The sequence below is a fragment of the Symphalangus syndactylus genome, chromosome 4 (genome assembly GCF_028878055.3).
Source record: "Symphalangus syndactylus isolate Jambi chromosome 4, NHGRI_mSymSyn1-v2.1_pri, whole genome shotgun sequence".
NCBI classification, from domain to species: domain Eukaryota; kingdom Metazoa; phylum Chordata; class Mammalia; order Primates; family Hylobatidae; genus Symphalangus; species Symphalangus syndactylus.
Genome location: NC_072426.2, coordinates 83,354,818 through 83,367,659, shown reverse-complemented (window position 1 = coordinate 83,367,659; position 12,842 = coordinate 83,354,818). Strand labels below are relative to the sequence as shown.

Sequence of the window (12,842 nt, the reverse complement as noted above, 5' to 3'; positions counted from 1 at the left end):
CCCTGTTGAAATTCATCAAGAGTGGGAAAGAGCCAAAGTGGGAAGGAGCATGGGTTGATTGGCACAAAAGTAGGTCTGTTGATAAAGAGTGGAAGTAAAGGGGACATCAGGTAGAAGCTTTTGCTGTGAATCAAAAGGACAATTTAAAAGTTGCCTAAAGAGATGCATGCCATCTATGTTGCTGCCATCCAGTTGGAAGGGAAACTCAGGTTCTTGCCCAATGGCCAAAGCCCTTCAAAGAATGTCCCCAACCCCTACCAGCTGCCCACTGCCCCTCCCCCTCTGCAGAATGTCTGGGGTCCTATGTTCCAAACCAGTTTACTTTCAAATTTTCCCTGCTCCACTTGGACTCAGGAGCAACTGCTGAGCCAGGTCACTCTCTGGGTCCTACCCTTGACCTTTCTCATTGCGGAAACTGCCAGACAGTGGTTGTCAGTGCCCAGCCTGAGGGGATGGCTTCAAATGGAGGTGAGCCTGTAGGGATGGGGGCATTTATCCGAGTCTGCCGTGCCTCAACTCCTTGGGAGTTCAAATTTGACACTGCCCTGGGGACAGTTGATAGGGCTGATGTTGAGGAGGGAGGGAGCACTGGATGTCCCCAAGGACATCACACCTGGGGATGGCCATGGCACCCTGAATCTGTGGTTAGGGAGGATGGCTCCTTAGAGGTGGACCAAGATGCCTGGGGGAATACACCGTGTAGGGGAAAGGATGGAGTGGATGGATTGATCCTTTCTAGAAGGAGACAGGTCACGTCTTTGTGTGTTTGTAGGGAGTGGTGGGATCACGTTGTGCTGGTGGCCCCGGGAGGGTGACAGGCAAGCCCAAACCCTGTGCCGTGTCTTCAGACACCTGGAAGTTGCCCTTCCATAGTGTTCAGAGGGATTTGGACTGGAGTTTTCTAGATCTTAGGGAGGAGTGGGGAGAAGTGGTCTCAGCCAGAAAACTGTTGGGTGGGTTGGCTGTGACAGAGCATGTAGTGACAGCCTCTGGGTGGGCGAGGCTGGGGGCTACTGTAACTGCCACAGCCCAGAGCCTCTCAGCTCCCTCCCCAGAAATGGCTTCTCCATCAGTTCAGATAGCTGTTGGCTTCGATTTAACAGGGGTAGGGGCAGATGAGGAAGTTCAGGCAACACAGGGCCTGGGTTTCCTGAGTTGTTCTGAATTGTTTGCCCTTTTGTGGAAGCGCAGGTCTTCAGACCCATTTCCTCTTGTCTGCTAGCTCATGGCCTGTCCTCTGCACTTTGTGTTACTGTGGAGATGAAGAATTTGCTCCTATTCCATTTATACTACCTCATGAACAGGGGACAGGTGTGGATTTTTGCTGGTTCTCAGTGGAAGGGTCTGGAAAGGCTGGTTTCCTTTTCAGTAGATGAAAGAGAGTAGCGCACAAATAGGAAGATGGTTCTCTTATTATTATTATTCAAGTTAGGATATGTGTCCTGAATGATGCAGTGCATGTGCTGTATCCCTTATTCCCCTTGACTAGAGACTGCATGAGGTCCTAATGAACAGGGATGAGTTCCAGACAACTTTGCCTCACTTGGCACATGGCCCAAGAACCCCTGGTTCTTGGTTGGTCACTATGTTCAGTTATTGGGAGCTCAAAGGAGAAGGACCAGAGATGGGCTCCTTGTCCCACTACCTATTGTAACATGACCAGCAGCTGTGAAAATCCCTAGACACCTCCCCTGATAGCCCTGCTGCTTGCCATTTGCTGGCTGTGTTCCAATCGCGTGCAGCTGTTTCTAGCTATGCAGTGACACTATCCCAGGGGACTCCACCACTGCCTCTCAGACTTTCTTCCTGGGAACAGAGCTTCCTGAGTGGCAGCCGGGACCATCGAGTACTGAGGAAAGGGTGGCCCGAATCTGACCCCTATTTAGCACTTGCTGTGGGTGGTGCCAGGACAATCACTTATATGCTGGACGTGGTGAGTTATGGATTATCTTCAGGGTTCCTAGGGCGCTGGCTTGGGAAAGATTTCCATCCAGTGGTTTTCTTTTGTTGTGTTTGAGCTAGAAAAGAAAGGGGTTTATAAGAGCTTCAGGAAAAGGAAGATTGAAGAGGAGATGGGGCCATAATATTCGGAAGCTTCTGGCTTCCTATCGGCCTTCTGAGTGCCGAGCACTGCCCTGGGGTAGGCCCCTCACCTGTTGCTGAGCACGCTGAGGACCACCAAGCCGCTGAGAGGCTCATCCGTGACCCATGGCTTGGGAGATGCCTGTGAGGCTGACAGGGTCTGCCAGGGACACCTGAGGCAGACCCTCGGGCAGCGAAGGCTTGGCTGTTCCTTCTTGGGAGATAGGGGTTAGGGAGTCTTGGTGACCGGGGCCAGGCTCTCTAGTGGAGCGACTCTCCTTGGAGGAACAGAGCATCCGATACACACTCAGGGACACTTGCAAGCTGCAGAGTTTCCCTGTCGTACGCCCTCAGCTGTTGGAACTCCCCTCTGATTCCCCAGTGACTAGTGTGGACCTGGTGACCCCAGCCCATTCACCTCTTTCCTTTGTCTCCGCAGCATACCCAGTGCTGGCACCAGGCGTGACCGTGAACCCTGGCACCTCCCTGTCTGTGTTTACAGCTCTTCCCTTCACCACACCTGCTCCTGCCCCAGCACACGGGCCACCCCTTGTGATTGCAGGGGTTCCTCCAGGCGGCCCTCTGGTGCTGTCTGCCTTCCCCAGCACACCTCTGGTGGCAGGACAGGATGGCCGCGGCCCGAGTGGGGCCGGGGCTTCCAACGTCTTTGTCCAGATGAGGAGAGAGGTGGGGCCTGTGAAGGCCCCTCAGGCGCAGACGTTGGTCCTAATTCAGGCCCCCCTCATCTGGCAGGCTCCAGGCGCCCTCTGCGGAGGTGTCGCATGTCCACCTCCCCTACTCCTGGCAGCTGCTCCTGTGGTGACTGTTATGGCTGCCCAGGTGGTTGGGGGCACCCAGACCTGTGAGGGAGGCTGGTCCCAGGGCCTTCCTCTTCCACCACCACCACCACCGGCTGCCCAGTTGCTCCCCACCGTGTCCCAAGGGAATGCTGGGCCATGGCCACAAGGGGCTCATGGAGAGGGCAGCCTGGCTTCCTCCCAGGCCAAGGCCCTGCCAGAAGACTCCTGTAACCCCAAGAGTGTCTATGAGAACTTCCAACTCTGGCAGCACTACAAGCTCCTGGCCCGGAGGCACCTTCCCCAGAGTCCTGACACCGAAGCACTTTCCTGCTTCCTCATGTGAGTGTCCCAGGGGCACCAGAGCTGGTCCTGCAGCTCACATGTAAAGAGGCTGCTGGATGGACAGGAGGTCACGCTGTTCAGGGGAGCTTGCAGGGCGGTTGTGAGGGTGACGGGTTGCACTGTGGGAAGGTACATTTTCAACAACATTAATCTGGCTGCGGCTCAGGACACACTGTCACGGGCCTCACCTCAACTTCCCGTCACTGTCCCGTGAGTCCAGCCAATCCTTACTTTCAATAATTTTCACAACAATGTTTACAGAAGACCCAGGTCAGAGAGGGTTCCTGGTGTGATGTGAGCTACGGTTTGGGTTTAGGTCTTTGAGTACACACCCCAGTGCCTCCCCTTTAACCCAGTATTGATGGCCAGGAGCACCTCACATGGGGCTGGGGGGAAGAGCTGCAGGGCCCAGCAGGAACCTGGCACGTGCCGGCAGTTCTGCTGAGGTCCAGTTAGCACAGTGGTGGTGGAGCCTGCACAGGGGAATGGTCTTGGGCTCTGCACTGGGGTCGATGCTGGGCAGGTATTTGCATCTTCACCCTCAATCCCACCTAGAAAAAGGGACAATGATGCTTCATTCAGAAGATGGCGAAGAGATAACTTGAACTCACATATGACATGCATAGCACAGTGCCTGGCACATGCTATGACACATTACATGACAGCAATTATGATTACTGTCCCCATTACTATCATCATCAGGACTAGGCCATCTAGGAGAGCACTCCCCAAAGCCACGGGCTCCAGTGATAGCTCTGAGTGCACCTCAAGCCCAGCAGCCCAGGGCCATGGACTGTGGTGACTGTGAGGCAGCAACGTCAGCATCTGGGAGAGTTTGTGGTTTCATTCCCAGTCCCTGCCTCTCTCCACCCTGCGGCGCCTCTGTGAGCCTGTGTTTCCCACTGATGAGCAAACGGGAGCTTGAGCACATCCACCGTGCAGCACACTGGCTGTTCCCCTAGGGAAGTCCCCTGCCTGGGGTGTAGGTGGAAGGCAGCCCCATCTTCATCCCCAACAATCTCACTGTCCCCACACCCTGGAACTGGTTGCATTCCCCCTTGGAGTGGAGTCCGGGTGCACTGAGGACCCTGATTCTTGGAGTGGAGCTGCCCAGACTCCCAGGCCTTTGCCATGGCTCCTGTGGGAATGTGGGGAGCTGCACCTGCTGCTTGCAGTGGCTTGGACACCGCTCTGCTTTGGTTCTGGACGTGTGCTCCTGCTCTTCATGCTCCAGGGCCCTGAGGCTACGTCCCTAGGGGCTGCCTTGCTCCAGAGTCCCCAGGAAGCTGGTTAAATGCTCAGTCTTGGGGCCCTGGAACCTGCACTTTAACCCTCGCCCCCAGGTCATTCTGTGTGCACGCTGTTTCAGTCAGCTCAGGCTCTGCCGTAACAAATCCCGTAGACTGGGTGCTTTATCGAGACACATTCATGTCTCCCAGTTCCAGAGGCCAGAAGTCCCAGATCAAGGTGACAGCAGATTGGGTGTCTGGTCAGGGCCCTCCTCCTGGCTGGAGAGAGCTGTCTCTGGCTGTGTCTCCTTGTGGCTGAGAGCAAGAGCCCAGGTGTCTCCTCCTGCCCTTATCGGGGCTTGGATTCCATGACTGGGACCCACGCTCATGACCTGCTCTAACCCTGATTGCCTCCAAATACTGACACACTGGTGCTGAGGGCCTCAGCACAGGAATGTTGGGGACACACATGTTCCACCCATAGTACTGGGTTCGCTTCTCAACACCGAGGACTCGAGGGGCAGTCGGAGAGGCCACTCAGTAGCTTGTGTTGATGTTTGATCTTGGGGTGCATGTTCTGGGGCCTGAGGGGCCCACATTGGGGAGAACAGGACAGGGATAGATGGCAGGACAGGTGTGGGGAGGACAGGGGCCAGGTGTTGGGACCGGGTGGGCTTGGGATGGAGGGTGGGCTTATAGACTGGGACTGACTGCACTGGTTTACAGCCCAGTTCTCGGATCCCTGGCCCGGGGGAAGCCCACCATGACCCTGGAGGAGGGACTGTGGCGGGCCATGCGGGAATGGCAGCACACGAGCAACTTTGACCGGATGATCTTCTACGAGATGGCGGAAAAGTGAGTCTGGGGTCCTGGGAGCAGGGCCCACATGGCAGGGTGACAGTGAATGACAGAGGCCCGGTGGCCATGGTGGCTTCTCAACGTAGAGCATGAGGAGGGTGTGGACAAACACAGGACGCTCTGGGCCCCTGGCTCCCTCAGGAAGCTGCTTCTGCCACCTAGAGTGCTCTGGGGTCTCTGTCCTGCCCTACTGGGAAGCACCCCCTGCCTGGCCTGGGGCCAACCCCTGCCTTGACGTGGGAGGTCATGGTGGGAGCAGCCAGCATCACAGCCCAAAGTGGGTCACCTTCAGCTGTGGTGATGGGGAGAAGGGACACTAGTGACTATACACAAGAGTGGGGTGCAGGCTCCTGACAGCAGTGGCCAGAAGTCGGTTCTCTCCCATCCCAGCCTGGCCAGGGAGTTGGGTTGGGGAGACCTGCGCCCATGACACCGTGAGACTCATCTCTGGCCTGACTGCCTTTGCTCCTGGGCAGTCCCCTCCATGAAGACAGACAGACAGCAGCCTCAGGGGAAAGGGGCCCTGTCCTCTGGGCTCAGCTTTTGCTTCCTCCTGACCAGGGGTCTCCCAGGCCTCATGCCCCTGGGTTATCTTTCAGGGGCCCACAGTCCTAGCCTCAGGACTCCTGCATCTGGGCATCATCCCTGATGCCTTTTGCCATACACCCCACCCCTGGCCAGCTGAAACCCGGAGGAGGGGTCCCCCAGGACCCTCCTGGACCTCGTGGCCCTGACTTTAGTCAGGAAGCCCCATTGATGCCATGGGCTCTGCAGGGGCCAGGTGGGGGAGGGTGAGCCCAGAACTCTGGAAGCAGCTCCCTCCTGGGACTGGGGGATGGGACCCAGTGAAGGCCTGGACAGCCCACCCGAAGCACTGCCTCCTATTCCTGCCCTCAGCCGCTGCCTGGTCCTGGGGGGAGGGGGCCTGGACCCTCTCAGCACAGCCTGGGCCTCCTTCACCCCCAGGTTCCTGGAGTTTGAGGCTGCAGAGGAGATGCAGATTCAGAAATCGCAATGGATGAAGGGGCCCCAGTGCCTGCCTCCTCCAGCCACACCGAGGCTTGAATCTCGAGGACCCCCGGCCCCTGAGGTTGTCAAGCAGCCAGGTATGGCTTCCCACATTCCCACGGGAGCCACGGCAAAGGCCAAAGGGGCCAAGGGAGGCCACTGTCCCCACACCCCATGCTTCCCTTCAAGAAGGGGATTTGCTCCCTCCAACAGGACAGCTTCTGGGAGCACATGTTGGGTATCGACCTGGTCAAGTTTCCTAGCTACTCTCTCCCTTCGCCTGTCCAAAACTCCACATATGCTCTGCCCAGGAAGTAGGGATGAGCGGGGAGAGAACACGGCATATTGGTGGCTCCAAACTTCCTCCCAAGCAATGCTGTCTCAGATGTGCCCCTCCTGCCTCCTCCGGGGGCGCTGTGGTTCAGGTGGTCCTGACCCAGCTGGGACCCACTTCACATCCCCAAGGCCTGCCCTCTCCTGTGTGGTGCAAGCAGGAGGAGCGGCCCTCACCACGCCCGTCCTCCTCCCTCTCTGCCTCAGTGTACCTTCCCAGCAAGGCCGGCCCCAAGGCCCCGACTGCCTGCCTGCCACCACCCAGACCCCAGAGGCCAGTGGAGACCAAGGCCCGCCTGCCAATACCCAGGCCGCAGAGATCAGCAGAGACCGAGGTCCCCGATGAGATTCCCCCAGAAGTGCTGCAGGAGCATGTGGACATCATGGAGGAGCTGCTGGGGCCTTCCCTCGGGGCCACGGGGGAGCCCGAGAAACAATGGGAAGAGGGCGAAGTGAAGCAGCCACAGGAAGAGGACTGGACGCCCCCAGACCCGGGCCTCCTGAGCTACATTGACAAACTGTGTTCCCAGAAAGACTTTGTCACCAAGGTGGGCTGGACTGGAGTGCTGGGCTCTGCAGGACTCCAGGGGGTGGCACTCCCAGGTCCTTGGAATTAAGCTCTGTTCCTTAGCTATTCAGCAGTGTGTGTATTTCCATGGATTTGAGTGTCTGTGTATGTGATTTTGTGTGTCTGTGTGTTGCTGTTTGTGTCTGTGGTTACTGTGTGTCTTTGTGTGTCTGTGTGGGTGTGAGTGTGGAGTGTGTATGTTACCTGTGTCTGTGTCTTTTCCTGTGTCGTATGTGGGTCTGTTTGTGTGTCTGTGTGTGGTTTGTGTGTCTCTGTCTGTGTGTGTGTATGCTACCAGGTCTGTGGTCTGTGTCTGTAGCTGGTGGTCACCATGATATGAGACAGCCCCAGGAGGGTGGGGACAGGGTGCTCACTGCTTTCTGCATCTCCTGCAGGTGTCCTTGGCTCCAGGCTACTCCCTGCCCAGGAGGCTCACGCCTTCTTCCTTCTGTTTCCAGGTGGAGGCACTCCTTCAACCCCGATTCCTGGAAGAATTGCTTTCCCCAGATCCACGGATGGATTTCTTGGCCCTAAGCCAGGAGCTGGAGCAGGAGGAAGGACTCATCCTTGCCCAGGTACCCCAGGGGCAGGAGGGACCTGGCACACAAGGCCCACCTGATTGTCTAACCGCCCCCAGCTGGGGATGCCTGGCTTCTTTGGGAGCCACTCCGGGGTGGGAAGATGCAGGTTCAGGGGGAGTAGGATGGAGAGGAGCCAGGGAAGGGAGTCAGCATGCAAGCTGCTGTGAGGCCCAATGGGATGCCCAGCAGAGCCACACCCTTTCTCTTTGACTTAAAGCCCAGCTGCCTCAGGCTTCCCTGCCTCCCGCCCAAGTGCCCTGGTCTCCACCGCCCTGGGCCCTGCTCACACCTGGGGCAGCGCCAGTAAGTGCCCCCTTTCCTCCCGCAGCTAGTGGAGAAGCGCCCCCTATCCTGGAAGGAGAAACAGCATGCGAGGGCAGCCCCTGGTCATGGCATGGCCCGGTTGGACTCTAGTTCTTCCGAGTTTGCAGCTGGCCAAGGAGCAGAGAGAGACGTCCCTGACCCCCAACAAGGGGTTGGCATGGAAACCTGCCCACCCCAGATGGCTGCCTGGGACCCTCAGGGACGAGGCAGAGCACACACTGGCATGGCCAGGTCCAAAGACTATGCTGTGCTTTTGGGATGTCAGGATCCCCCTGGGCTGAGGGCTGCCCGGCCAACCTCTCCTCCCCAGGACCACAGACCCACCTGCCCTGGCCTGGGTACCAAGGATGCCTTGGATCTGCCTGGAGGGTCTCCTGTCAGGGAGTCACATGGGCTGGCTCAGGGGTCAAGTGAGGAGGAGGAGGAGCTTCCCAGCCTGGCCTTCCTCTTGGGTTCCCAGCACAAGCTGCTGCCCTGGTGGCTACCCCAGAGCCCTGTCCCTGCCTCGGGCCTTCTCAGCCCAGAAAAGTGTGGACCCCAGGGAGCTCTTCAGCCCCCATCTGCTAAGAGAAGAGACCTCAGCCTAGCACCATCTCCTGCCACCAAGTCCAAGAAGCGACCTCTCTTTGGAAGCCCATCCCCAGCTAAAGAGACACCCCACCAAGGGCCTGGGCTCAGGGTCTCTGGGGAGCAATCCCTGGCTTTGGGGCTGGGTGGCCCTTCACGGTCTCAAAAGAGAAAGGGTGACCCCTTGGTCTCCAGGAAGGAGAATAAGCAGCATTGTAGCCAGTAGGGCCTTCTGGGCAGGCTCTCTGGGGCCAATCCCCGAGGGTGGGGTTCTGGCATCCGATGATGCCCCATAGCAGTCAAAAGCTTCTTCTCCCCCAGTGCTGATCTTGCTGGGCCTTAGCTTTGGAGGGGAGGGGAGGGAGGGGAGGGAGAGGGTGGCTGAACGGGGAGGGCAGGAAGGGAGGGGCTGGGGGGAAGGGGCTGGGGAGTGGGGGTGGGAAGCAGTGCATTGGGGGCTTCGTGTGTAAATGTGAATGAATGTAATTGTGTTGGAAAATGCTCTCAGGGCTGCTGCCTCTGTCCTCGGCGCTGTGCTGCTCCGTGGAGGGTGTCTGTGAGGGAGGGCAGAGGAACTGGCAGATGCCAGGCACTGGGAACCACAGGGAACCGCCCCACTCTTTCCTCCTGGTGTAGGGAGCCCCTTCAGATGCTCCAGGGACTGACAGATGCTGAGGAAACCCTGATCCCTCCCACCACCCACTCACAAGGCCCTGCCTGCTTTAGGGAGGCTTCTTGGGGCTTCCCATCATTATCAGCATCCCTGGAAAATCCTGGGATTGGAGACAGCTGGCTGGCTCTTGCTGTGCTCAGTGGAGGTGAGCAGAAGGCAGCCGCCTGCAACATGGACATGGGGAGAGGAGGCTGCTCCTGCTTAACCTTCATCAGGAAGAGCGCGGGCACTGGGCTGAAGGGAGACGTTGAGGTGACCGTCCACACAGGTGTGTTTGGGATACGACAATGGGTGGGGAGCAGGGGAAGTCGTTCTGCCTGTTTCTGGGCAGGAGAGAGTCTTGTCCAACTAGCTGAAGCAGATGCTCCTTGCTGTGGCCACAGGGACTGGCCTCGGGGCCCTGAAGATCCTGCATGGAGCCCCTCACAGCTATGATTCCCTTCCCATATGATGACCGAACTCATGTGGAATTGATGGAGACACAGATTTACATTGGTTTCTAAAGCAGTTCCCTCCCAACACACCATCACCAACGGGAACAAGCATGACCAGTCCACCAGGCGCAGGGTAGGTGTGTCTGCTGCTTCCAGGGCCAGGGGGAGCTGGGCCCAGGCCGAGAGGGGCCGAGGGTCAGCCGCCCTTCTGCAGGCACAGACCCCAAGGGCAGAGCAGGAGCTGCCTGGGATGTGGCATTGGCTGTCTGGGAAGTGCCCTAGGAGTCGGGGGCTAGGTGTTCGCCAAAGGGAGACTTCTAGAGTCTGTGAGTGAGATGAGGACTGCATCAGGAGAGGGACCGAGGCTGGGGAGGACGCTCTGCTCTTTCCCAGGTTGTCCTGTCCTCCCAATCTCTGCTGAACTCCCCTCACCCCATGGGCCAACTTCTGCCCGCCTTACCCCTAACCCACCTCTTAGAATCTCAGATCCCAGCATGGACAGGACCCGGCACCCACCCTGGTTCCCTCCTGGCCAACACCTTCTTCTCCACGGTCTGAGTTGTGATTCCTCCCCCAGGGCGCTTATTGGCTCAGGACCCCTGTGACTGCCAGGGCACTGGTCCCAGCACTGCCTGCATGCAGAGCTGTGGTCATGGCGCTGGGGGCTGGCCCAGCAGCAGAGGCTGTGGGGGCAAGGCTGTCCGCTACACGGTGGCCTGGCTCCTCGGCCAAGTGACAAAGGGAGTCATGTTTGGGTCCTCTCTGGCCCCATCTGCCCACAGAACACAGCAGTCAGCCGGACAGATGCCCCTCTGCCCCGTCCCTTCTGCTCGATGTGGGCAGTGTCGGAGGCCTGCCGTCTTCTGTGGCCTTTGGGAAGGAGAGTTTATCTTGGCAGAGCTTCCCCAGCTCAGTGCACATCAGGCCCTCAGGGAAAATGTAGGGAGTGAAGAGTCACTGGTGGGTGATGTGGGCAGCTCCCGTGACTCCTCTACATTCAGGGCCATCTTCAGGAGATAAGGTAGCACTGCCCCTTTGCAGAGTTTAGGAATGTTAAGTGAGCCGTATTTGAAGGGAACATGGGCCATACACTGGCGTGTGTTGGTGCCCAGCCAACTTCCTCACCAAAGGGTGAAAGTGACACCTTGGGGCTCCTGATGGTTACCCCCCTGGCTGTTGTCTATCCCACTGTCCCTGTCCTTGTTTTGGCTGAGCCATTCCTAGGAGGCAGAACTTGTGCTTCCTCCACCTCTGTGTCCCACCTGAGCCCTACAAGCTGCCCCTAAATGGGCACGGTGAGGCTGACCAGGGGGCTCTGAGACTGAACACACGTTCCGCCTGCCCCCAGTTCCTGTGCTGAAGCCCTAAACCCCAACATGATGGTATTTGGAGATGGGGCCTTTGGGAGTTATTCAGAGTTAGAAGAGACCATGAGGGTGGGGCCCTAATGATGGGATTAGGGCCCTGGTAAGAAGCAGAGACCCCAGAGCTCTCTCTCTCCCTGACACGAGGACACAGTGAGAAGGCGGCCATCTGCAAGCCAGAAAGAGAGCCCTCACCAGAACCTCGTCCACTGGGATGCTAACCTCACATTTCCAGCCTCCAGACTGTGACAAATGCATTTCGTTTTTTAATATGTGCCACCACCCCCAAGTCTATGACACTTTGTCCTAGCAGCCCTATGTGACTAGGACAAGGTCCATAATCCCAAGAACTTCCTTCGTGACTGGTATCTGGAAACCGTGCATCAGAGCCACGGGAAAGAAAGGCTCGGCCCTTTGCAACTGTTAGCACACCTCCACCCCAAGTGCAGTGTATCACACATGAACCAGGAGAGCCTGGGACGCAGTGAAAAGGAGTCTGTAAATACCCATGATGTCGTCACATCCACACTTGGGGAAGCCCATGCAGCTTGCTCACAGCAGGTGCTGGGGGTGTGCTGAGGCTCTCGGTTGGCTTGGCCTCCCTGCTCATGCACCCAGGTCACTCTCTGGGAGCCAGTGTGGCTGGGGCAGCCCCGGGCAGGTTTGCCTCCAGAGACCCCTCCCTTCACCACTGGTTGACAGATCCCTGAAGAAGCCACGGTCTCCTGGGAAACTCCATCTGGCAACGTGAGCAAGGCTGGCCCTTGTTAATGAACATGCTGTGCTTTCTGACAGCTGCCAGGATGGACTTGATCCAGGTGGCTGCCCTTTTGTAGCTCACTTTGATTCCAACTTCAGCGTTGCATGATGCCCTATGAATGGAATATACAATGTGTGTCTTTCACATCTGTCTTCTTTCACTTACAATATATTTCCAAGGTCGTCTACATTTTTAGTATGTATCATTACATCAAACCTTTTTGTGGCTGAATAATATTCCATTAATGAATATACTAAAACTTATCCATTTATCAGTTAAGAATATTTGGGTTTTTTTCACTTTTTGGCTATTGTGAATAATACTTCTAAAAACATTTGTGTACAAGGTTTTCTGGGGATGTATGTTTCCATTTCTCATGGCTACATACCTAAGCGTGAAATTGATAGGCCATATGGAAACTCTATGTTTAACCATTTCAGAAGGTGCCAGACTGTTTTCAGTGTACACGAACCATTTTATATACCCAGTAGCTGTGTGAGGGTCCCAGCGTCTCTCCATATTCTAGCCAACATTTATTATCAACTCTCTTTTTGATAAAGTCATCCTAGTGGTTCTGAGGTTGCATCTCATCGTAGTTTGCATTTGTGTTTCCCTGACGTTGAACCTCTTTCATGTACCTATTCGCCACTTGTATATCTTCTTTGGAGCAATGTGTACTCCACATTTAGTAATTTTTAACTGGTTTATGTTTTGTCTTTGAGTTATAAGAATTCTTTATATACTCCAGATAAAAATGCTTTACAAGATATAATTTGCAGAAATATTCTCCCATTCTATGGGTTGTCCTTTACTTTCTTGATGGTACTCTTTGAAGCACAAAAGTTTTTACTTTGGATGAAGTCCAATTTATCTATCTTTTCTTTTGTTACATGTGGTTTTGATGTCATGTTTAAGAAAC

At 56.3% G+C, this 12,842-nt stretch overlaps 1 protein-coding gene across 1 annotated transcript; it reads left to right on the top strand.

Moving 5' to 3' along the window:
- Window positions 1-358: 358 nt before the first annotated feature.
- LOC129480272 (NUT family member 2D-like) lies at window positions 359-9,386 on the top strand. The gene is made up of 7 exons (XM_063637777.1): window positions 359-468; window positions 2,522-3,221; window positions 5,180-5,308; window positions 6,278-6,417; window positions 6,860-7,200; window positions 7,679-7,795; window positions 9,329-9,386. The coding sequence occupies exons 1-7, from the start codon at window positions 453-455 to the stop codon at window positions 9,365-9,367; spliced, it is 1,482 nt and encodes a 493-aa protein (XP_063493847.1). The 5' UTR covers window positions 359-452; the 3' UTR covers window positions 9,368-9,386.
- The last annotated feature ends 3,456 nt before the right edge of the window (window positions 9,387-12,842 follow it).

Bases quoted from the DNA above. Each gene is read 5' to 3' on its own strand.
- LOC129480272 (XM_063637777.1), top strand. The intron at 5,309-6,277 runs GTGAGTCTGGGG...CTTCACCCCCAG, and splicing joins TTCTACGAGATGGCGGAAAA to GTTCCTGGAGTTTGAGGCTG. The intron at 7,796-9,328 runs GTACCCCAGGGG...CTCCTGGTGTAG, and splicing joins AAGGACTCATCCTTGCCCAG to GGAGCCCCTTCAGATGCTCC.